General features: G+C 44.0%; 1 protein-coding gene and 1 long non-coding RNA gene across 4 annotated transcripts in view; one reads left to right on the top strand and one right to left on the bottom strand.

Annotated features, from left to right (window-relative positions):
- Positions 1-26086, bottom strand: LOC116986289. The gene is made up of 3 exons (XR_004415450.1): positions 25978-26086; positions 10952-11115; positions 1-33 (listed from the first exon to the last, which is right to left on the bottom strand). It is a non-coding gene; the product is annotated as an uncharacterized LOC116986289 (long non-coding RNA).
- Positions 26017-26512, top strand: part of rpn2 (ribophorin II) — a 43088-nt gene continuing 42592 nt past the window's right edge. For 2 of the 3 annotated variants that reach the window (XM_033041670.1, XM_033041669.1), the window contains exon 1: positions 26103-26236. In XM_033041670.1, the coding sequence (XP_032897561.1) occupies positions 26221-26236 (16 nt within the window). In that variant the 5' untranslated portion in view covers positions 26103-26220. Of the gene's footprint in view, positions 26237-26512 lie in introns of all 3 variants that reach the window. The other variant, XM_033041671.1, reaches the window with a different exon arrangement.

Below are 26512 nucleotides of genomic sequence, written 5' to 3'. Positions count from 1 at the left end.
CAGTGGGGTCACAACATCTGGAGCCTGGATCGCCTCGGCGCAGAGGGAGAACAAAGAGGGAAGAGACAGAGACTATAAGATTTTGCCTTCCACCGCAGTGAGGAGGTGTTTGGTGAACTCACTGTGGTGGATGTTAAATTTGTGTTGATTGTGTGTTTTTGTCATTTTTTATTATATGTATGACTGCAGGGAAACAACATTTCGTTCAGACCGAAAGGTCTGAATGACAATAAACAAATCTAATCTAATCTAATCTAATCTAGTGCCATTTGCCAATTTATTAATCACGCCTTCTACATTCTCATCCAAATCGTTGATATGTCACAAAAACCAATAGGCCCAACACCGATCCCTGAGGCACACAACTCGTCACAGGCCTCCAGTCTGATAAATGACCACAGAGCCAATTCTCTATCCAGTCGGCTTCCTCTTCCTGGATTCTATGCGATCTAAACCTCCAGAGCAGTATACCATGAGGAACCTTATCAAATGGTTTGCTGAAGTCCATATAGACAACATCTATGACCTTGTCTTCATCAACATTTTTGGTTAATTTAATTTAATTTTTTTTAAAGTTTGGATCACCACTTTTCTCTAATAATTGACTTTGAACATACTTTAACGCGGAAACAGGCTCTTCGACCAACTGAGCCCGCGCCGACCACTATCACCCTGTACATGACCACTATTCTACACACCAGGAACAATTTACAATTTTACCGAAGCCAATTAACCTACAAACCTGTACATCTTTGGAGTGTGGGAGGAAACTGGAGCACCCGGAGAAAACCCACACGGGTTGTGTTTAAATGTGTCAAAGTGTTTTATTGTCATATGTCCTGAAACAGAATAATGAAACTCTTGCTCCTTATAGCAGGCAGACCTTCACCACCAGGCCAGGCTGCCGACGCCACTTCCGGACCACACCGCCTCCCCAGCCGCTTCCAGGCTGGGCTGCCGATGCTACCCCATGCCTGCACTACCACCCTTGGCCACTTCCAGACCTGGCTGCCGACGCCAGCCCGCACAGGTTGCTTCCCGGCCGGACTTACTGCTGCCATGGTCGGCCACGACCCACGAACATTGACTCCACCTATTCTCGCCTATTCTTGCCTCTCCCCCCCGAACGCCAGCAGGCCGGGTCAATCAGCACACCTGGATTCCAAACCCAGTTCCTGAACAAGACTCTGAAGAAGGCTTTCGTCCTGAAACATCTTTCATCCATCTCTGAAGAAGGCTTTCGTCCTGAAACATCGTTATCCATGTTCTCTAGAGATGCTGCCTGATCTGCTGAGTTACTCCCGCACTTTATGTCCCTTTGCGTATTAATCAGCATCTGCAGTTCTTTGCTTCTACTACTTATACAATCACATCCTATTGATAGTTAAACCCTTAGTTATATCGGACAATCGGCAGTAATGAACACTATCCTCCACGAGGGTTTAGTGTACTCTGTAAACAAAGAAGGTTAGTATATAAATCTCAAATAATTATGGTGTAATGACAAAAAATCCCCCCTAGTCTATATAGTTTGGAGCTTATTTGGAGGTTGTATTGTTTAATAGATGGTTGTTGGGAAGAAGCTGCTCCTGAATCCGGCCGTTTCAGACCTATATCTTCTTCCCAATGGCATGAGTGAAATGAGGGCATGACTAAGGTGGTGTGGTTCTCTGATTATGCTGGCTGCCTTTTGAGGCAGCGTCTCCTGTAGATCCTTCATTGGTGAGGAAGTCAGTGCCCATGATGGACTGGGCAGCTTTCACCACTTTTTGCAATCTTCTTCATTTCTGGATGTTCAAGTTGCCGAACCAGGCCGTGATGCCCAGTCAATACTCTCTCCACTGTATTGCTGGTGAAGGTCAACATGCCAAATCTCCTCCATCTTCTAAGGAAGTAGAGGCATTGATGAGCATTCTTTATGTCTGCATCAATGTGCAGGATATCTTTGTAGTCAATCTATACTTAGATTTTTAATTATGTACTTGTCAATGAAATATGCATATTATAAGTAAAGCATTGTTTATTTTCATTTCAGCGTTCAATGGGCTCTTGTTTTTTACTGAGATCGGGAGGGGGCGCTGCTCTGGCAGCAGCCATGTCATGCAGCTCGTCAGTTTTTCAACCTTTTTTTATTTTTTTAGTATGTTTTAAAGTCTGTATTTAATGTTTCTTTGTGTGTTTTATGTGGGGGGTGGTGTGGGGGGGTGAGGGGGAAAACCGCTTCGGTCGCCTCCTCCACGGAAAAGGCGGAGTTTTTTCCAGGTCGCCTCCCCCGTGGCCTAACATCAAGGATCGACGCGGCCTTTCCCGGAGACGCGCCCGGGGCTTCAGCTAATATGGAAGAAGGCAGAGTTTAAAGGTCACTTGAGACGGAGATAACACATGAGCAAAGAAACAGAAGCAGCAGTAGGCTGTGTGGTTCATCAAACCTACTTCAGCGTTCAATAGGATCATGTATGAATATGCTTTTAGTTTCCGTTCCCATATGAATTCTGCATCTCCTGTCCCATCAATGTGCAAAATTTATCAAATTCAGCAATGAGTATATTCAACTGAGCAATCATAATCTGAAATAAAGGGTACAAAGTTCACGACCAAATGACGTCAGGTCAAAGATGAAAGTAGAAGATGGAGGTCGAAGTTCAGAGGGGATAGCTGGAAGATACATCATATTGCAGGAGAGAATGTTGACTACATGGCATTGTAAAGGGACCAGCAAATTGAGGGGCTACATTTTGGAACATGAGAGGCAAACTAGGTCTGAGATTATTAAGAGTAACAACATTTTTGAATACTGAGAGTGAGAGCTATGTTAAAGCTTTTTGCAAATTGTGATTTGTTATGTTTCTTATGCTGAATTAGTCATGTAATATAACTACACTATTTCTGGAGCCAAAGGAATAGATTGGCTCATGGCAAGTGTAATCCTGTTCAATGGCCTACACTATTGGTATTAGTGGAACAAGATCATGAGGGGAATAGATAGGGTAATGCAGTCTTTTACCCAGAGTAGATTAATCAAGAACCAGAGGACAAAGTTTTACGATGAGAAGGGAAAAATTTAATAGGAATCTGAGGAACATTTTTTTCACATGAAACCGAGCAACAAGGTAGTTGGAGCCTGGTACGATAACAACATTTAAAAAACATTAAGGCAGGTACATGGATAATAAAGGTTTAAAGGAATGTGGCCAAATGTGGGCAGGCAGGTGGGACTATAGTAGATGGGACATCTCGGTCGGTAGAGGTAAATTGGGATGAAGGGCTTGTTTCCGCGCTATGACTCGATGATGGGCTTCGATGAATGAGGAGTATTGTTTAAAATATAACAATAGTACAAAGAAAAAAGGGGGCACAGAAGTGCAACAGTAGAGTTACCACCCTTACAGCACCAGAGTCCCAGGTTTGATCCTGACTACGGGTGCTGTCTGAACAGAGTTTGCATGCTCTCCCTGTGACCGCATGGGTTTTTCCTGGTGCTCCAGTTTTGTCTTAGATTCCATTCCAAGGAATGCAGGTTTGTAGGTTAATTGTCCCTAGTGTGTAAGATAGAACTAGTGTACAGGCCGATCATTTATTGGCGCAGACTCAATGGGCCGAAGGGCAGTGTATCGCTATCTGAACCATAATAAGTATCTATACCCGGACCACAAAGGAATATCGCCGTTATGTTCCCAGAACTATTAAACCCCATTGGGCACAACAAAAACCTTGGTTTTCTCTTTCTTTCTCGTGGAGTAAAATTGCTCAATCTGGTCCAAGAGCTCCCTCTAATGTTCTTTGTAGGGAATCTGTAGCTCCAAGCTGAGCCATCTGCTCCACCGTTAATTCTGACTGATTGTTAGCAATGTCATTGGTAGTACAACTACCAAGGGCTATTATTTAACTTTGTATCTATTCATTTAGGTTTACTTCACTTATTTCTATTTCTATTTCTATTTTCTATTGTCTATTTCTCAAATTATTATTATCATTGTTATCATTATTATAGTTATTTCATTTTATGTTACTTTACTGATATTGAGCGACTTTGCTGCTTGGGATGTGGAAATATTGGGAGTTAAGATCGGACTACTCCATGCGGATGCGAGGACAACGTACCTTGGTGCAATGGGCATTCAAGGTTCGGTTGGGACATTGGAGACCTCAGGTCCGGGGACTCAGGTTTGAAAGATGGTTAAGTGATATGTGTCACGACCGTTTGTTGTGTGTATACGTATGTATGCATCTTTTTTTTTCTTTTTCCTTTTTTTTACCCCCCTTTAACCACCCACACCCCCACTCTCAGCAGCTGGCTTCGATGCGCTCTTCCATTTCAATCTGCAGTATTACAGCGCTCTGCCCACCTCGTTTGGATATAGCTAAATATGGCCAACACAAACGACACTCTTAGATTTGTCTCGTGGAACGTGAGGGGAGTGGGGGGTCCTACTAGACTGATAAGATCTTGGCCCACTTGCAATACCTTAAGGGCGATATATTTTTTATTCAAGAGACACACCTTCGCAACAGAGAGGTAACACGGCTTAAGAGAGGCTGGATTAGCCACTTATTTCATTCAAAATTTAATTATAGGGCTAGGGGTACTGCTATCCTGATTCGTAAAACGTTATGTTCGAACCACAGAAAACGGTGGAAGACCCTGCTGGCCGCTTTGTCATGGTCTCTGGCAAACTGCAAGACACACCTGTCATATTGGCCAGTATTTACGGTCCCAACTGGGATGACAGCTCATTTGTAACCAAATTTTTTACATCTCTCCCAAACATTGAAAATTACCACATCATGGGGTGGAGATTTTAATCTGGTCCAAGACTCTATACTGGACAGATCTTCGAACAAAGCCTCCACTTTAACTAAATCAGGTAGGACTTTGCATGCTTTTACCAAACAACTTGGGCTCACTGAACCATGGAGACATACATTTCCCACGACTAAATTATTTCATTTTTTTTCCACGGCACCGTACCTATACCCGTATAGACTTCTTCCTCTTAGATAACAGACTGCTCTCCAAAATTAAATCAGCGAGTATCATAGTATCGTGATATCAGATCACGCTGCGACTTACCTCGATTTCACTTTCGTAAACGAACTAACCCCTATAAACAGTGGAGGTTCAACTCCTCATTACTAGCAGAGGCTCACTACAAGCCATTCCTGCACTCTCAAATCATTTTATATTTTGAGCTGAATGACTCGCCGGACATAGCAAGAGGTATACTCTGGGAAGCTTCAAAGCTTATATTAGGGGCCAACTTATCTCTTTTGTCTCCAACCTGAAAAGAGCCGAGACGTCCCAAATGGCAGACCTGTTACGAAAAGTACAGGACATTTATGATAAATACGCATCTGACCCAGACCCTAATTTTTATAAAGAACGCCTTAGGTTACAAATAGACTTTGACATCATGTCTACCAATAAAGCCAAGTTACGAACTGCTTAAATCTAGGCAACACTTTTTTGAACCTGGGGATAAAGCTGGGAAGCTTTTGGCCCATCAGGCCAGAACCGAGGCGACTTCACGGCTAATTCCAGCCATTAGATCCAGCTTAGGGGAGATTCATACGGATTCCTCTTAGAATTAATGAAGCATTTGCTAACTTTTACGCTGAGCTATACGCTTCCGATTGTCCTCCCACTGCAGATGACATGTTCCGTAGTATGACGTTTCCCCGAATTGACGATGAAGCCACGAGAGTCCTTGGGTGGTCCCAATAACTGTCACTGAGGTCCAAGCAGCCATCACATCGCTGCAAAGCGGAAAGTCGCCCGGCCCCTGACGGCTTCACTGTAGAATATTACAAAGCTTTCTCGGCTCTCCTCGCACCAGTCCTGAGAGATATGTACAATGAGGCTTTTTTTACATCGTCGCCTACAGCCCACCTTGTCGTTGGCTACTATCGCCCTAATTCTTAAAAAGGCGAAAGATCCTCTGCTTTGTAGTAGCTATAGACCAATTTCACTCTTGAATGTGGACCTCAAAATCCTCTCTAAGTTCTTGCGCTCCGTCTTCAACAAGTGGATGCCCTTTATTATCTCATTAGATCAAACAGGGTTTATGCCAGGCCGACAGTCCTCCCACAATACTAGGCGTCTCCTTAACATCATCCATTCACCAAGTAGTGAGACCCCGGAGATAGTGGTCTCCCTCGACGCCGAAAAAAAGCTTTCGACAGGGTCGAGTGGAAGTACCTATACGAGGCGATGGACAGGTTTGGCCTCGGCAATAGTTTCATTTATTGAGTCAGTCTATTATACTCGTCCCCGGTGGCGTCAGTACAACAAACGACACACTGTCGCCCACTTCCCCCTTCGGAGAGGTACCAGGCAGGGTTGCCCGTTATCACCACTTCTGTTTGCTGTTCGCGATAGAACCCTTGGCGGTTTTGGTTACGCTCAGAGAAGGGCTTTAAAGGTATCACACGGTTTTGACACAATTCATAAAGTCCATTGTATGCGGATGACCTGCTCCTGTACATCTCGAATCCAGTCAGCTCTCTCCCTGTGATTATGAATATTTTAGAACGGTTTGGGGTGTACTCTGGTTATAAACTTAACTACCAAAAAGTGAACTATTACCGATTAACTCATCGGCCAAGCAGCTCCCTCGCTCTTTAACCTCATTTAAATGGGCGGAGGACGGATTTCGCTACCTTGGCGTTTTTATCACAATACCTATATTTGATATGTTCCGCACAAACTCCTGCCTCTGGTTGAGAAAGCTGAAAGAGGACTTTGACCGCTGGTCAGTCTTCCGTTATCCCTCGCGGCCCGGATAAATCTGGTCAAGATGGTCGTCCTACCCAAATTCCTGTACCTTTTCCAGCATGTTCCTATATTTATCACTAATCTTTTTTTGATAAATTAGAAAGGAGAATATCTAAATTTTTCTGGGGTAGCAAACCGTGCCAGAATTCGAAAGACGCTACTACAGTCTCCTAAGAGTGACGGCGGTTTGGCACTTCCTGACTTAGGCGATACTACCGGGCTGCTAACTTGCAAAAAACCCTTGTACTGGATGAATGATGATTGCGACCACCTACCGACTGGGTACACATGGAAAAGGCGAGTTCACATCTCCCGTTGCGGTCTGTCCTATGCTCTCAACTCCCCCTTTCTATAACATCTGCGGGTGCAGGCCCAATTGCGTCCCTCTCGCTCAAGATATGGAGTCAATTTAGGAAAAACTTTGGTTTACAAGGCCCTTCAATCTTGACCCCACTGCTTAAAAATCAACATCTTTAAACCGTCAAGTACAGACTCCGCATTCAAAACCTGGCATAGTAATGGCATCAGTAGTATCAAAAACCTATACAAGGATGGTATTTTTTCGTCTTTTGCGGAGCTTTCGTACAACTATAGCCTCCCAAACTCCCACCTTTTTCGTTTTTTCCAGATTAGGAATTTTGTGAAGAAGATATTCCCCCATTTCCCAATCGTCCCCCTGAAACCCTGACCGATTCCATCCTAGCTCTAGATCCCAACCGGAAGAAATGCATCTCTTTTTCGTAACAACTTGTTAGGGTCGGTTATATTGAAACCTTATACCCATTAAAAGCTGCGTGGGAGGGCGATCTGAATACGAAACTAACAGACCAGCAATGGGACTCTGCCTTGGATTTGATCCATTCTTCCTCCATATGTGCCCGTCATGGCCTAATCCAATGCAAAGTCCTTCACAAAGTCCACTACACAAACGCAAGATTATCTAGAATATACCCCGCTGTTAAAGACACCTGCAACAGATGCAATCAATCCCCTGCCAACCATAGTCATATGTTTTGGTCTTGCCCTAAGCTAGCAACCTTTTGGAGGAGTGCTTTCGACGTGCTAAGCAGAGCCTATGGCCAGACTATTCCTCCAAACCCACTGTCAGCTATTTTTGGTATTCCCCCCAACACCAACCTCTCTGTTGCGTTGAAGCGGGTCCTGGCTTTTACAACCCTGTTAGCCCGGAGACTGATTTTGCTTAACTGGAGACTTACCTGTTCCCCGACACACGCCCGCTGGATCAAGGAGGTGCTCTACAACTTAAAGCTTTGAAAAACTTAGGTTCTCTCTCAAAGGCTCTACCAAGACATTCCTAGATACATGGAACCCTTTCCTGGAACTTGTTAACCTCTCTAACTTGTTTCCGGACTGGAAGAGGACTGAGTGCCCTCTATCACAGCTCAGTCTTATTGCAGCTGCTATCCCCTCAACCCTCCCCCCCCTCCCCCCCCCCTCCCTCCCCACAATTAAAAAAAAAAAAAAATCTTATTTTTATTTTTATTTATTTTTTATTATTTTTAAATCGTATTTGTGTGGATGTGTACGTATGTGAGTGTTGTTTGTCCCGGGTGGCGAGGGTGGTAAGGGTAAGGGTAAGGGTTTTGAGGGTGTTTACATACTGTTGTACAATTATGTCCTGATTATCACTGTCTGTTATCATTGTATATATGCAAATACTGTTAAATTCAAAATTCAAATAAAAAGATTTAACTAATTCTGATTGATTGAAAGATGCAGCATGTTAAAAGGCCCTTTGGCCCACCAAATCCATGCTGACCATCGATCACCTGTTCACGCTAATTCTATGTTATCTCACTTTCGTATCCACACCTATGGGGGCCATTTACAAAGGCCAATTAACCTACCATCCTGACTGGGTGCAAACCCAGGCAGTCACAGGGAGAATGTGCAAACTCCACACAGACAGCACCCAAGGTCAGGATCAAACCCGGGTGAGGGTTTGAGGCAGCAACTCCACCAATTGTGCCACTGTGCCGATGGCTTTTGATTTTTTATATGCCAAACTGAGTTGGAAATATCATACAACTTCAATGTGCTGAGTTTCCTGTTTTTATTAATCACCATGGATCAACAGTAAAAACAAGCAGAGCTACACAGATTATTTAATTAGTCTGGTTACAAAGTTAAAGGTTATAAAAGAAACTGAGATAGACACAGAAACATCACACATGCGAACCGATGACTGACTTGCATGATATTGAGGACAAAGAGATCAATACACCTCAGGACTCTGTGATCTCTTGTTATTAGCTTACAAACTAATGTGTACAGAAGTGAATGAAAAATGTTGGGAGGATGGTGAGATTATTGAAGAGGAGGGGGGATGAAGGGTTGAACAAATATCTGTCTGGATGTGAAATGTGTGTCTATCATGTATGCGTGTGAAATGAAAAAAGCTTGTAAAAACAAGTGTTTGTGTAAATATATACATTGCAGAGATCTGCGAAGAGAGCCTGGAAAATGATGCAAGGGGTCCTTATCACAGTTTATCCCGATCAGCCTCGTAACAGTGGACTCTCTGATTTATGGACTATTCCAAGATCACATTCAGAGACGTACATGAGGTGTTGCTGGAAGGTCTGGTGGGAAGGAACTGCACATGCTGGTTTATACCGAAGATAGACACAAAATGCTGGAGTAACTGAGCAGGGCAGGCAGCATCTCTGGAGAGAAGGAATGGGTTAAACATTTTCTTTGGTCTGCCCGAAATTTGTTGATCTCCAAGCAGAACGAGATGTCCATCAGGGAATATTGCCGACTGGCCCATTCCAGACTGCAGGAGGGACGTGTTGTGTTGAGGGACGCACTGAAGCTTGGTGCAGCCAATGTTAAGGCTCTGTGGGGGAGGACCACAGTCTAGGGTCCTTCTGCTGCTGCACATTGGGCGGCAGGAGACATCCCTTCTCTTGTTTGAGGCGCATCACCCAAGTTTTATCTGCATTAAACTCCATGAATCATTCCTCTGCCCACTTGCCCAACTAATCAAGATTAACTGGTCCCAATTTATTCTGAAGATAGACACAAAACGCTGGAGTAACTCACCAGGACAGGCAGCATCTCTGGAGAGAAGGAATGGGTGGCATTTCGGATCAAGACCCTTCTTTAGTCTGAAGAAGAGACTTGTCCCAAAACGTCACCCATTCCTTCTCTCCAGAGATGCTGCCTGTCCTGCTGAGTTACTCCAGCTTTTTGCGTCTATCTTCGGTTTAAACCAGCATTTGCAGTTCCTTCTTACCCAATTTATTCTCCCTAACTCCTACATAATAATGTTTTAATCTGCTTTACTCCAATTTAGTACCTTCTCCCAATGTCCAGACTTATATCTATTCAAAACAATATTAAATTTGGTGGGCGAACCCTCCGGTAGGTCCTTTCTGAGTGCAGCCGTGACATTCTTGTTACTTAGTAGGGCAACCCATCCACTTCCTTTACTCTCCCTTTCAGTCACATCTGAAACATCAAAAATCTGGAACGTTCAGTTACCAGTCATATCCTTCTCACAAACCAAGTCTCTGTAATGGCCACAACATCAAAGTCTCGAGCACTGATTCAGGCCCTAAGTTCATCTCTGCTACCCACAAACTCCTTCTGCTGACATAAACCCACATCAACTCATCAGCTTCACCATAGGACTTATCCTCTCCCTGCCCATCATTCTTTTGAGAATTACTAGTCCCAGCCAGTCTTTCCATTTGCTGATCCTCTACTGTGGATTGCAGAATTAAGAATAAAGAATAGAGCAGACATTATAAGAACCTAGAACCTGCTGAGATGTAACATTCAAACAAATAGATAAAGTGGAAAGAAGATAAATCATTAAAATACAATTTTAAAAAGTAAAACTGGAACGAGAAAGTGAATTCTACAGGAAAAGATCAAAATTAAAAGGTTTTTAAAATAGTAAACGTGATTGGAACTAAGACTTTAAGATTAGACGGGAATAATATTAAATGCTTGGAACAGATATAATTTTGAAATCACTATATTTAAATAGAACACTAAATATAATGTAAAATCAATAGACTGACTGTAAAGTTAGAAATGTTTATTATTAAATCTATTGTTAAACATATAACTAAAGTGTTGGGATAGAATCTATTGCCAAGGGCTGCTTACAGACAATAAATGTAGAGTGAGACCCTCACTCAAACTTACTTAGTCCAGATGTTGAGTCTGTACTTTGTTGGCCCACAGTGTCCCGGACCATTGCCACAAGGTTTTAATACGCCATTAATGATCGACTGATGTAGGTCTGCCCATAGTTTTTTTGATAGCCTTTCACAATTGGTAAAACCCGCTCTCATTGTTGGTTATCAGTACTGAAATTCAGAAGCATTTACACATTATAAAAATGAAATAAGGACTCTAAAAATATTTAATATGAAATTAAGAATTATATGTTAAAATTGGAAAAATAATTAAAATATTTCTAAAATCAAAATCATGGTGTTAGCTAAAACCATTTAATAGCATTTTTACATAATTAATGATGTTGCAACAAGACACAAAACAAATAGAAAAAATAAATTTTACATTCTCCTTAGCATTTTTTACAAAGCCCGACAATTGAGATCAATGGGTTTGCAGATCCAGGTTTGAACATCGGGCCATCCATAGCGGCGACAATGGAGGGTCAGGGCCCCGACCACGGGTGAACATGGGAGGAGGAGGAGGTTGACTGTCTGAATTGTATTGCCCTTCCATCACAGTGAAGAATGCTGTGCTGGATGTCTGTGTTGAATTATGTTGTGTATTGTGTTCTTTTTTAATTGTAACTCTGCATGGTAAATTAAGCCCCTGTCCCACTTACGTGTCCTTGGCACGCTAATTACGTGACCTCGTGGTCGCGTTGAGGCGCGACGGTCCCGCGCGACTTCATTCGCCCGCAAAGCCGTCTGGAGCGCGTGACGTCATTTAAAGATGGACACAAAATGCTGGAGTAACTCAGCGGAACCGGCAGCATCTCTGGGGAGAAGCAATGGGTGACGTTTCGAGTCAGGATTCTTCTTCAGTCTGAAAGAAGGGTCTTGACCCGAAACGTCACACATTGCTTCTCTCCAGAGATGTTGCCGGTCCCGCTGAGTTACTCCAGCATTTTGTGTCCATCTTCAAATTTCTTGGCCCCGTTCTGGGAGTAGAAGTGGGGGCGGATCCAGACCGCAACGGCCGTGAGCCCCAGGCCGATCTCGGCAATCATTTGCCTGCTTCTGCTGCTGTTGAAGGTGAGACGTTGTGTCGCGCCAGGGTCTTGGGCCTGTCCCACTTTGGCCGTCAGTTACGCGACAGGCCGTCGGCGCGCGAAGATTTCATTCGCTATAAAAATTTCGGAGTCCGCGCGATGTCGCGCACAACTACATACTCCTCCGTGCTTCTCAGTGGGACCGGCCCCGCGCGGCCATACGATGCCCGTGCGCATCAACGTGACAACGAGGTCGCGTAAGTGGGACAGGGCCTTTACATTTCACTGCACCTTATGGTGCGTGCATGTGACAAATAAATTTGAACTTGAACTTGATCTGAGAGTTGATACCCCAGTGCAATCCTTGGGAATCTCAGTGAGATGATATTCTACTGCTGGAATTTATAGGCAGTTTTGAAATGGAGCACATGGAAATGCATGTATGTTGGAGACATCCATATTTGATTATTGATACCTGGAAGATCTGTACTTACTTGCATCTGCTGGGAAAATCTGAGCCATTATATTTTTTTCCCATTCAAATGTAAGTCACAAATTACAGACACTCATGAGTGCACAGACAAATTAGCCCTTACCAAGGCAGTCGTTATGTCATTACTTTTCAATAGGCTTAAAAATGTCAATACCAGGTGTTTCAGATTTCTCCAAGAGTCAAGAGAGGCATTTCTTGCCTCTGCTTAGAGTATCTGGTGAGCCATTGGAAAATTTCCTGCTGGAATCCCTTCAAACATTTTCCACTGGCTTAACTATTTGTGAATCTTCTGAAAACTTTTATTTGTGGCAGAATTATATTCTTTCAGGGGTTTTGTTTCCTCAGCAGCCATTGTTTGGAGAATACTAAACATATATTTTTATATATAAACATAATATTTATATAATATTTATATAATATTATATTATAAAACATAATAATTATATAAACATATATTTATACATTTCAAGTTGTGGGGTAAGTGTTGTTGAGTTGAGGACAACCTTGATGACAAATGCTTGTTTGGTTAGCTTAGTTACGAAAAGATTTTGATTGCATTGCTGTATATACATGATCATTAATCAATGTTTTACTTAGTGTTTTACAAATCAACTCATAAAAGGAAACAGGGTAGCACAGTAGGTTTAAACATCATTCTTTCATTGGGATATTGGCCTGAATTCAGCCCAGAGCGATGATATTAATGTCTTTCCCATCTGTCCCCTATGAGAAAATTTAGAGCAGCTGGATGGATATTGAGGATTTTAGTTTGATTAGCTTTGGGATTGGGAAAAATTGGTGTGCAATTTTCCTTTGGATAATTAACTGGATGAAGTAAATTTGGAATAGGATTTGTGGAATAAAAACTAAAGAGTACTGGAAACACACAGCAAATCACTTAGAAATGTAAAAATGGCAGATTCTAAAAACCTGCAACAAAAGCATAAAGTACAAATATTCAGCGGATCAGGTTGCATCTGTGAAGATAAAAACAGGTTTATTATTTCAGGTTAATAACCTTTCATCTGAACTGAGGGAACGTAGAAATCACAAGTTTCAAAGTTGCAGAGAAGGGAGGGGTGAAGGATGGGCAGAAAAAATTAGTAAATCTCTGATAGATGGGGGACCAACATTGAATAATCTAAGTCAAAAAGTCATACAGCATAGATGGAGGCCTCTACCAAGCTGAGGCCATGCGACAACTCTCAGACACCTCCTCCTAGTACTTATCCTTGGACCATGATCCAACAGATGAGCAGCAGACCTTAATCACAAACACCATTTTGGACCTGCCCCACTTGCCGATTTTTTAGGCAACTGCCGGCGACTGTCATAGTCGTAGCAGGTCGCCGGAAAACCGGCGACAACCTACGTCATCCTGGAGACAACCTATGACAGCATCTACTTCAGGAGAAGTCAAGCAACTCTCATTGGCATCAAACCCACTGTCGCCGAAAATGTTTCAAAGTTGAAAATTTAGCTGCGACCAGAAAGACGCTACGCGTAACTGAGGAGACTACTCCCAGCGAACATGTGGCGACAAACTAGTCGCCTGTAGTTGTGTAAAAAAATCTCCTGTGGGACAGGCCCATTACTGATTTCATCACTTCTGGCTGTCTGCCTTCCACAGCCTCCAATCTTATCGTTTCACAGCCCCGCACAGCCCGTTTTTACCTTCTCCCCAAAAGCCACAAACACAACTGCCCTGGCAGACCCATTGTTTCTGCATGCTCCTGTCCCACGGAAATGATTTCCACGTACCTCAACTCCGTCCTATCCCCCCTGGTCCAATCTCTTCCGACCTATGTCCAAGATACCTCACATGACCGTCTCTTTAATGTCTTCCGCTGTCCGAGCCCCCACCCCCTCATCTTTACTATGGGTGTTCAGTCACTCTACACCTCCACCCCCCACAGGAAAGCCTTAAAGCCCTCCGTTTCTTTCTCGACCGCAGAAACATCCAATTTCCCTCTGATAACCACTCCACCTAGCCGAGCTGGTCCTCACCCTTGACAGCTTCTCCTTTGATTCCTCCCACTTTCTCCGTCCAAAGCGTAGCTATGGGCACCCGCATTGACCCTAGCTATGCCTGCCTCTTTGTAGGGTACATGGAACAATCCCTGTTCCAGGCATACACTGGCTCTATCCACAAACTCTATCACTGTTACATTGATGACTGCATTGGTGCTACCTCCAGCACCCATGCAGAACTCATGAACTTCATCAACTTCACCACTAATTTTCATCCTACACTCAAATTTACTTGGACCATCTCCGGAGGAGGCGCTGTCCTGAACGGCTGCCTGTCCTGCAGCTGTCCGTTTTTTTCCCCTTCTTTTTTATTATTTTTAGTACGTTGAGTGTGCAGTCAGGGGGCCTAATCTTTTTATGTGTGGGGGGTGGTGGGGGGGAAGGGGGAAACTGCTTTTCGAGTCCCTACCTGGTCGGAGGGGTTGCCTTCCTCCGAGCAGCGACTTCGACCTGTCCTTGCGGCCTACCAGCGGGTCCTGGAGCGACGTTTCCCTGAGGGGACCTGGTCAGAACATCGGCTTTGGCGGCGGCGCAGAACATCGGCTTTGGCGGCGGCGCAGAACATCGGCTTTGGCGGCGGCGCAGCGCTGGAGCGCTATTGCGGAGCGGGCAATGCCTTTCCTGGGTCGCCGCGCTGGGACTCCAGTATGCTGGGACCGCCGAAAACATAATCGTGGAGCCGCGGTTCTGCGGAGCGGCCAGCTGCGACATTGAACTTTACATCCCGGAGCCTGGGATCTCTTGCTGAGATCGCCAGTGTGCGGAGCTCCGTCCGGCGCGGTCTGTTGGCTTGGAAGCCGCGGTCTCCGGTGGGAAGGCGGGCGTTCCTGGCACCCCAAGCCGCTGGGGGTTCTCCCGACGCCGAAGCACCATCACCCGGCGAGAACATCGGGCGCCGTGGCGGCGACTGTGGAGGCCTCAATAGGCCCGACTTTGGGTGGACAAGAGGATGGGGACTGGACTTTGTGCCTTCCCCCACAGTGGGAATCACTGTGGGGGGATGTTTTTGTGTTGAACTTCTTTTTGAATCTATGTTGTATTTTTATTAGTGTGCTGCAAGGACATCAGAATTTCCCCTGAATAAGGGGATTAATAAAGTTTAATCTAATCTAACACCTCCCTCCCCTTTCTTGATCTCACAGCATCTATCACAAGAAATAGACTATTGGCTGACGTCTATTACAAACCCACTGACTCCCACAACTATCTCGACTACACTTCTTCCCACCCTGCTTCCTGCAAAGACGCTATCCCCTACTCCCAATTCCTCCATCTACGCCGCATCCGCGCCCAAGATGAGGTGTTTTATACTAGAACATCCGAGATGTCCTCATTCTTTAGGGAACAGGGGTTCCCCTCTCCCATCATAGATGAGGCCCCCACTCGTGTCTCCTCAGTACCCCGCAGCTCCGCCCTCCCCATAGTCGCAACAGAGACAGAGTCCCCCTAGTCCTTACCTTCTACCCCATCAGCCGTCGCATACAACACATTATCCTCCGAAATTTCCGCCATCTCCAACGGGATCCCACCACTAGCCACATTTTCCCATCTCCACCCCTTTCCTCCTTCCGCAGAGACCATTCCCTCCACAACTCCCTGGTTAAATTTATTTTAAATGTTGTTAATGTACCTGCCTCAACCACTTCCTCTGGCAGCTGTTTCCATATATCTAATACCATCTATTTGAACAAGTTGCCCTTTAAGAAGGTTTCTCAACTCACCATAAATCTATGACCATTCATTCTTGATTCCAAATTTCTCTGGGAAATTCTCTGGTATTCACCCTCTCGATGCCCTTTGTGATTTTATACACCTTTTTAAGTCGCCCTTCAGCCACCTGTGCTCCATGGAATAAAGTCCAAGCCTCCCCAACCTCTCCATATAACTCAGTCCCTCAAGTCTTTATCAACAGCCTTGTAAATATTTCTTGCATCTTCTCCATATTAACGACAGCACGGTGACCGAAACCGAACACAGTACTCCAAGTGTAGCCTCACTAACACCTTCCACAACTGCAATATAACATCCCAGCTGCTATACTCAATGCCCTGACTGATGTAGGCCGGTGTGCCGAAAGCCTTCTTTATCACCTTGTCCACCTGTGACACCACTTTCAGGAAACTATGTACTTGTACTCCTTGGTCACTCTGGTCTGCAAAGGTTCATAGCAATATGGACCAAACATGGGCAAATTGGACTGACTTAGATGGAGCATCTTGGTCGGCATGGATAGGTTGGGCTGAAGGTTCTGTTTCCATGCTGTGTGAGTCTATGACTCCTTGACTACCCAGACCCATACCTTCACTGTGAAAGTCCTCTGGTTTTACTTCCCAAAATGCAACACTTTGCACTTACCTGAATTAAACTCTATTTGCTATTCCAGCAGATCCCGATCCCGCTGTAATTCTTAAAACCTTCTTCACTGTCTATGGTGCCACCTATTTTGGTGTTAACTGCAAACTTATACCCAGGCCTTGTACACTCTCATCCAATTTCCCCCTCCCCAGGTACCTGGATGTATAATTGCACTAGTGTATCTGATATTGTATTAATGTTTATTGGTACAATATTGTATATTTATTTGTTGTGTTGTTGCATTAATGTGCCCTTAAGATGCAGTAGGTAAGGAATTAATTGTTCTTATACTGGTGCATATGACAATTAAACTCTTGAAACACTGCCACAAAGTTTTTGTGAAAATTAGCTCAACTACTAACCCTGCTGGATAATGGTGGTAAAACAGTCCAAGAAACAGCAGATTTAGTTACTAATTGCTTCATGCATAAAATGTTGACATTTAAACAGAGGGGAGGTACAGTGCTTTGATTTACATTTCTAAGCAATACTTGTAATTATAAAGCAAAGGTTCATTATTATAAACACAAATAGCTTGAGCCGATCCAAACTAATGATGAATATGCCAGAATAAAGCATCTTGTGTATTTATTATGATGGAGCTTGTATTTCATTTTTGGGTTTTTTTATTACTGCAGCTGGCTTCTTTATATCATGCCATGATCATTTCCTCAGACCTTAGGTTATTTGTTTTCCTGTGTAAAGTTTCTGTCAGAGATCCACAAAGACAAAAGCAACACATGGGATGAGAGTAATCTGTCGTAAATTAACTGATCTCAGTCAAGTTGGCAACACAGTACTACAATTACTCATGGTGTGGTAGCCTGGGAAAGGTTTAACGAGTGCCTTTGTTGTCATTCACTGATTTCAAGTATGTCCTTCTATCTGCTTATTGTTGAGAGAATTGTTTTTTAAAAATATATAATTGAAAGCAATTGAAAGTGATTAAAAACCAGAACGGGTCCTGGATTTTATAGAGGCACACAACACAGGAGTAAGAATGTTATCAACTGCTCCACGCTTGGCATTCATTTCCAGTCATTGCTTTTTAGGATAAATATGGAAGCCCCAGAGAGGTTGTATGAAGGACCAGTTCAAGGATAAAATGGAGAAACTGAGAATGTTTCCCAGAGAGCAACAAATCTGCCCATGCCTATAAATGATGCTTGATCTACAAACTTCACTGTCGCTGAGTTGAAATCCTGGAACCTCCACCATAATAGCGTTGTCGGAATACTCATACCTCATAGACCGCAGTGGTTCAAGAAGGCATCAAGGGCAATTAGGGATGGGCAGTTAAGCCTTGGATCAGTCAGTGAAGCCCATGTCTTTTAAATGATTTTTAAATTTGCAATCTATTTCAAATGGAATTGGCCATGTAATTCCCTACCTCATTTACTCGGTGTAGAATGAGTTCGGATGGATCAAGAGTCAAGAGAGTCGACTGTGTTTAATTGTCATACGTGCCGACAAAGGAACGGTAATATTCTTACTTGCAGCAGCATATAGGCATATAAACGTAATACTCAGTTAATATGTAACAAACAAAAATTCAAGAGTCAAGAGTGTTTAATTGTTATATGCACTGACAATGGAGCAATGACATTATTATTTGCAGCACTATAACAAGCTGGCAAACACATAATGTCTTTATTTATATAGCACATTTTTAGTCAACTTGCATTGACCCCAAAGTGCTTCACATAATTACATCCACACACACAGGCAAAGGTGGGTGAAGTGTCTTGCCCAAGGACACACACAGGCAAAGGTGGGTGAAGTGACTTGCCCAAGGACACAACGACAGTATGCACTCCAAGCGGGATTCGAACCAGCTACCTTCCGGTTGCCAGCCGAACACTTAGCCCATTGTGCCATCTGTCGTCCCCTCATGACATGACATACAGACAATATATAATAAGAAAAAAATGCAATAGATTAGTAATCACAATACTAATGCAAATAAACTCGCAGTCCTTAGTGTAACCAATGGTTCAATGGTTTCTGCATTATCATGTGTACCAAGGTTCAGTGAAATACTTTTTTTGCATACAGATCAGCAACACTATCACCATACATAAGCACAATCCCCCGGTTAATACAGAATGTACAAAACAGCCCACTGCGTCCATGTGCAAGAGGTGCCATTTTGGCACCATTTTATATTCCCAGCTGCAGCTGGCCTCAAAGACCCGTTGCATCCATCGCCGCTATTCTAGTCCCGCGGACCATCTTCTCTCTCCTTGCACTGTTCCCTTCAGCCCTTGTTCCCTGGGGGGTTCCTCCCATAGCCATGAGGATGTAGAAGGTAAGACCTCCACCCCGTCAGTTCTTCTTACTGTGTCTTTTGCCTAGAATCGGTGGCTCTATCCATCCTCCTCTCTGATTCACAGTAATTAGCGGCTTAGAAACATAGAAATTAGGTGCAGGAGTAGGCCATTCGGCCCTTCGAGCCTGCACCGCCATTCAATATGATCATGGCTGATCATCCAACTCAGTATCCTGTACCTGCCTTCTCTCCATACCCTCTGATCCCCTTAGCCACAAGGGCCACATCTAACTCCCTCTTAAATATAGCCAATGAACTGGCCTCGACTACCCTCTGTGGCAGGGAGTTCCAGAGATTCACCACTCTCTGTGTGAAAAAAGTTCTTCTCATCTCGGTTTTAAAGGATTTCCCCCTTATCCTTAAGCTGTGACCCCTTGTCCTGGACTTCCCCAACATCGGGAGCAATCTTCCTGCATCTAGCCTGTCCAACCCCTTAAGAATTTTGTAATTTTCTATAAGATCCCCTCTCAATCTCCTAAATTCTAGAGAGTATAAACCAAGTCTATCCAGTCTTTCTTCATAAGACAGTCCTGGCATCCCAGGAATCAGTCTGGTGAACCTTCTCTGCACTCCCTCTATGGCAATAATGTCCTTCCTCAGATTTGGATTCAGATCAGCTTGCAGTGGCTGTGCTCCTCTCTCTGGTGGGTTCCCAGTTCCTGGCCTGTCAGTCAGGCCTGCTGTTTGGAGCCATAGCATGCCGAGAGACCTTCTCGCCCTGGCAGCATGCCGTGAGAACTTCTTGCCATGCACAGCACACCAGGAAACCAAACACAGTCCATAGAAGTTCATGAATGAGGTGAGTATTGAATAGTGTTCAAGAGCCTGATTGTTATAGGTATAGAGTCGTACAGTGTGAAAACAGGCCCTTTGACCCAATTTGCCCACACCGATCAACATGTTCCATCTACAGTTGGCCTATATCCCTCTAAACCTATCATATCCATGTATCTTTCTAAATGTTTCTTAAATGTTGTGATAGTATGTGCCTCAACTACCTGCTCTGGCAACTCATTCCATATACCTAACACACTTTGTCTAAAAAACTTGACCATCAGGTTCCTATTAAATATTTCCATCAGCTGAATGGATGTGGGAAAGAAGCTATTCATAAACCTGGTGGTCACAGTTTTCAGACTCCTGTATCTTCTCTCTGATGGTGGGAGTGAAATGATAAGTCTTTCAATATGTTGGCTGCTTTTCCGAGTCAACGGTGGGAAGTTTGGTCCGTGTTAGATCTTCAACTCTGCAATTTCTTGGTGTCTTGGGCAAAGCTGTTCCCAAATTATTTGTGAAACATTATTAAACATGTGTAAATGTTTGCAAGAGTCATTGGAGACATGCCGAATTTCTTCAGTCTTCTCAGGAAGTCAAAGTGTTGGTATGCATTCTTGGCTGGCACATTAATGTAGTTGGTCTACAACAAATCATTGGTAGTGTGAAAGCCAAGGAACTTGAAGATCTCAACCATTTCCACTTTGGCACTTTGATACTGATTCAGGCATGTACTCCACCACGCTTTCTGAAGTCAATAACAAACTCTAATATAGACACAGAAAGTTGGAGTAACACAGTAACACGGGTCAGACAGCATCTCTGGAGAAAAGAAATAGGTGACATTTCGGGTGAAGACCCATCTTCAGATTGGGAGTCAACGGAAAGGGAAACGAGAGATATAGACGATGATGTGGAGATATAGAACAAATGAATTAAAGATATGCAAAAAAGTAACGATGATGAAGGAAACCATTGTTAGCTGTGTGCTACGTGAAGACGAATATAGACAATGAGGCTCAACAAGACAACTTTGAAGCTGGCATGACTTGGGTGGGGGAGGGATGGAGCGAGAGGGGATGCAAGGGTTACTTGAAGTTAGAGAAATCAAAAGTCATACCACTGGGTTGTAAGCTGCCCAAGCGAAATATGAGATGCTGTTCATCCAATTTGCGTTTGGCCTCACTCTGACAATGGAGGAGGTCAAGGACAGAAATGTCATTGTGGGAATTGGAAGAGGAATTAAAGTGTTTGGCAACCAGGAGATTAGGTAAGTCCAGGCGGACTGAGCGAAGGAGTTCAGCGAAACAAGCGCCTAGTCTACATTTGGTCTCTCGGATGTATAAGAGTCCACACCTTGAATAACGGATACAGTAGATGAGTTTGGAGAATGTGCAAGTGAACCTCTGCCTAACCTGAAAGGACTGTCAGGGTCCCTGGACAGAGTTGAGGGAGGAGAAACACAGACAGGTATTGCATCTCCTGTGGTTGCAGAAGGTACCTGGGGAGCGGGTGGTTTGAGTGGGAAGGGATGAGTTCCTTGTAAATAGCTCTTTTGTCATGCTGACATTGAGTGAGAGGTTAGCGCCCTGACACCATGTAACTAGGTTTTCTATCTCCCTCCTGTACTCCGTCTCGATATGGTTTGTGGTCTGGCCCACCACAGTGGTGTTGTATGTAAACTTGTTGATGGAGTTGGAACTGAATTTGGCCATACAGTTGAGAGTGTATAGGAAGCATATAGAGGTCACATCCTTGCAGCATACTGGTGTTGAGAATTATTGTGAAGGAGGTGTTGTCACCTGTTCTCATTGATTGTGGTCTGTGGGTCAGAAAGTTGAGGATGCAGAGGTAGATCGAGGAGTTTCCAAACTCCAGGAGTTTGGAGATGAGTTTGAATGGGATCATGGTGTTTGAAGCGGAGCAATAATTGATAAATCGGTGTCCAACATAGGAGTTCTTGTTGTCTTGTTCCAGAGATGTATTGAGGGCCAGGGAGATTGCACCTGCTGTGGACTTCTTGCGACAGTAAGCAAACTGCAGTGGATCAAGACTAGCTGAGAGGTTTAAGTTAATGTGCCCATCACCAGTGTCTTCATGATAATGGATGTCAGAGCCACTGGATGGTAGTCAGTCAGGCATGCTACTGTACTTTTCTTTGGCACTGGGATGATAGTAATCTTTTTGAAGCAGGTGGAGGAGGCCTCAGAATGGAGTAGTGAGATCTAGTTAAAGATGTCTGTGAATACCTGAGTCAGCTGATCGACACAGATCCTGAGGACCCCACCAGCAACTCCATCTAAATTAGTTATTTCCGCGGATTCATTCTCAGGAAGGCTAATCTTACGTCTGCCATAGTAACCAATGGTACAGCGCACCCGAGACTCGCAGGGTGGGTGGTGTTCCTACACCAACCTTCTCTTCAAAGTGGGCGTAGTTGAGGCAGGTACAATAACAACAATTAAAAGACATTTGGATAGGTATGTGGATAGGTAAGATTTAAAGGGATATGGGCCAAGCACGGGCAGATGAGACTAGTGTAGGTAGGGCATCTTGGTCGGCATGGGCAGGGTGGTAAAGCAGCCTTGCCCTTATATCCTCAACCTTATTTTCTAGCGACTGTGCATTGGCCAGCAGAATGCAAAGGAGTTGGGTTTGTAGTCCCCTACGCTTCATTCTTCAGGCTGCCCCAGTCACATTCCCAGGTGATTGCAGTTACTGTACTCACTGTATGCACAGGCTTCCATGGGATTTGGGATTCCCCTGCTATTTGGGATTCCCTTGCTGTCAGAAAGGCTAGACAGTCAGAATATTTTTCCCAGGATGGAAAAATCAAATACTACAGGACATCATTTTAAGGTGAGAAGGGGAAAGTTTAAAGGAAATGTGTGGGGCAAGTTTTTTTACACAGTGGGCAGTGAATGCCGGGGATGGTGTTTGAAGCAGATACGTTAGGCATATGAATATTCAGGAAATGGAGGGATATGGGTTATGTGCATGTGGATAAATTATGGTCTTGGCATCATGTTCAGCACAGACATTGTGGGCCAAAGGGTTTGATCTTATGCTGTACTGTTTTTTGTCCTAAAAACTGCATATATATATATATATATATATATATATATATAAAATATAATATATAAATATTTAAATGTTGCTCGAATGGTAGCGGAAGCATGCAGGGCTAAGAGCAACCTAGCATTATAGAAATGTGTATGAAGGAACTGCAGACTCTGGTCTAAACCAAAGATAGACACAAAATACTGGACTAACTCAACGGGACAGGCAGCATGTCTGGAGAGAGGAAATGGGTGACGTTTAGGGTCAAGACCCTTCTTCAGACATAAGAAATCCTCCTCAAAGCTGAGATCATAAAGCTCAAACTCAATGTTACCCAGCTGCAAATAAGAATTTCATTGTGCCGTTTTCAGTAGATATGACAATTAAACACTCTGGACACTTGATACAGGATGGAGCACAAGGGTGGGCTGCTAACCTCTGCCGCAGGATATTTTAATTTAAGGTGAAAGCTTTCTGTGCTTATGCCTAAGATTAGGGAGGTTTATAAACAAGAATCTACACCATTTTTATAAAATGTCTTTTCATTACCAGATTCTAAATCCAACACTCTTATTTTGGCATTTCACTTTGTACACGCACAAACTAATTTCCTGAATCTGTACTGCATAGAAATCAGATCCCAGTACTATGCAGTGAGACATAGCAGCCTTAAAAAGAATGGGATACTTGCCAAACGTTTTGGGCCACTTGTAGGTATCACTATTTTGAAAATAGTTTGTATTTTGAGCAGAGCTGTAGCAACTTGTAAAAACACATCGAAATTACTAATTGTGAATTTGCTCCTCCAGAAGAGTGGAACATAAAAGTGACGAACTAAGGTATCCTTGAACAGAAATTTGGCCAGACCACAACTGAAGTGCTGCATTATGTTTTTGGCACCAAATCTCAGGAAGGGATAATTTGCCTCGAGGAAGCATAGTACAGATTCGCCAGATATCAGGAACTAATAATGGATACATTTATACTCAAGAGCCTGATTATTGCTGGTAAGAAGCTTCTCTTGAATGTGGTGCCAAGGATTTCAGACTCCTGTACCTTCTTCCCAAAGATTGTAGTGAAATGAGAGGATGGCTAGCGTGGTGTGGGTCTTTGATATATTGGTTGCATTTATAAGGCAGCGCCTCGTATAAATCCCTTTGATGGTGGGGAGGTCTGTACCTGTGATGAACTGGGCAGTATCTACCACCCTCTAGAGTCCTCTTCATTCCTAAAAATTCCAGTTGCCAAACTACGTTGGGAGGCAACCAGTACTGGTGCTCTCCACCGTACACCAGTAGAAGTTCAAAAGAGTATTCATTGGCACACTGAATCTCCTCAAACTTCGAAAGTAAAGGTGTGATTACATCAATGTGCTGGGCCCAGGACAGATCTTCAGATATGCATATCCAGGAACTTGAAAATGTCCACTCTCAACAGTTGCGCTGTCGATGAAGATAGGTTCATGGGCATCAGCTTGAAAAGTCAACAATCAGTTTCTTGGTCTTGCTAACGTTGAGAGCGAAATTGTTGTTTGGGTACCATTCAATCAGATTTTCAGTCTCCCTTCTAAACTCTGATTCATTATTTGTCTAACAACAGTGAAGGGCCTGTCCCACTTAGGCGATTTTTCAGCGGACTGCCGGCGACTGTCAAGTTCGCAGCACTCGCCTGAAAAACCAGGATTTGGAACGGCAACTGTCAGTGTGCAACACACACACAAACACATCGCAAAGACGGGGGGCCAGGGAAAGCGGGGGAGTGCTGTCTGAAATTCGCACAGTACAAAGCCAAGGTGATACAGACACAGGAAGGTTAAGATGGCTAGCACAGTGTACGGTAAGTCCTTTAAAAGAGGGGGGAGGGGAGAAGGGGGCAGAAGTGGGGGGGGGGGGTGGGGTGGGGGGGATGAAGGAGTGGAGACACTTTTAAGAAGCCAGACAACTTATAATATGCCAGAGATACACAGCTGTGAAGTTTGGCGGGCATTTAACATTACCGGTCCGATATCCTTGGTTCTGAAAATTCGTGCTTACGGTTTTTTTCCCCAATGAGCCAATGAAAATGCCCGGTCAGCAAAGGCGATTAACTAAAACTACCTACGACTACCTCAACTACCCATAACTACATGGCGGCCCCACTACAATTGCACCTATGACTACAGGATTATTGATTTTCTCCATAGCGACCAATTTTGGTCGAAGAAAAATTTTCAACATGTTGAAAAATTTGCGGCGACCATACTGAGGCCGCGACTAGTTCCCAGAATGCAGGAACTCCTCGCGAGCATGAAGGAGACTCACCAAAGACAACCAGCGACCATGTGGCGATCATGAGGCGAGCGCAGTCTCCTGCACTCGCCTAAAAAGTTGCCTGTGGGACAAGCCCTTGAATCGCTTTGGAGTTGTGTCCTACCTACCTGTGTGCTACACAGTCGAGCATATAGTGCGAGTAGAGCAAGAAGCTTAGCACAGCCTTGCAGTGCTCCTATTTTCATGGTTATCAAGGAGGAAGTGTTGTTACAAAGTCATACTGATTGTGATCTTCCGATGAGGAACTCAAGGGTCTAATTACTTACAGATGACGCTGCCTTATCTGCTAAGATTTCCAACATTTTCTATTTATATTTCGGATTTCTAACCGCTGCATTTTTGGGGGTTTGTATTAAAAACTAAATCCTGCCCCAACAATAACAATACCAAAGCAAGGACGTTGAACAATCTGAATGTACTCGAAGCATTTTCACCACATTATTGGTAAGAAAAAAAACGACCTTGGACTGTGATTGACATGTTGAAACAGCCATTGACCGTAAAACACATCGACACGTCCCGCCCAATGTTTAAATTCGCCTCAAGGTGCTGGTTTAAATCTGTATGATCGTACATACTTCATTACCCTATTGAAATCGACTTTGTACCTGGAACTATTACATTTAATATTATTAATTAAAGTTATCTCACCGCCATGCCGTTTGAGGCGAAGGGGCGGGGCTACACTCACGACCATCAAGTTTTAATCAAGAGATTAAGACACCACAAGTGCCACGTCTTTGCAAATTAAAGACATTTCAATGCACCAAAACATGCAGCTTTTGGTGACGCCAGCCACAGTTTCGGGGTGTTTTCCCCTTAGAGACGGTTAGCCCGGAAGCGGAAACGGCCTTGGTTTGACCACTCTCCCTCCCTCCCTCTTTCTCGGCGACAATGGCAGTGACTGCAGGTAATGCTGATGGTAGCGGGCGTCGGGCACAGCCGGCAGCAACCCGGGCGGTCACCCGTGGCTCTCCCTCGCCCCTTCCATCACTCACCTTCCTGCCGCTTTATTTGTCTGGGGCGGGAGGGGGAAGGCCGCTTCCTTTTATCATCGTTAATTTTTTGCATATCTTTCATTCATTTGTTCTACATCACCGTCTATATCTCTTGATTCCCTTTCTTGGTTCTTGGTCCTCCAAAATATTCCAAATTGAATTTAAACTGGAGGTGGCGACTGTCAGTC

The sequence above is a fragment of the Amblyraja radiata genome, chromosome 23, assembly GCF_010909765.2.
Source record: "Amblyraja radiata isolate CabotCenter1 chromosome 23, sAmbRad1.1.pri, whole genome shotgun sequence".
NCBI lineage: Eukaryota > Metazoa > Chordata > Chondrichthyes > Rajiformes > Rajidae > Amblyraja > Amblyraja radiata.
Note: the sequence above shows the minus strand (reverse complement) of the source record. Positions and strands in the feature narration are given on the sequence as shown.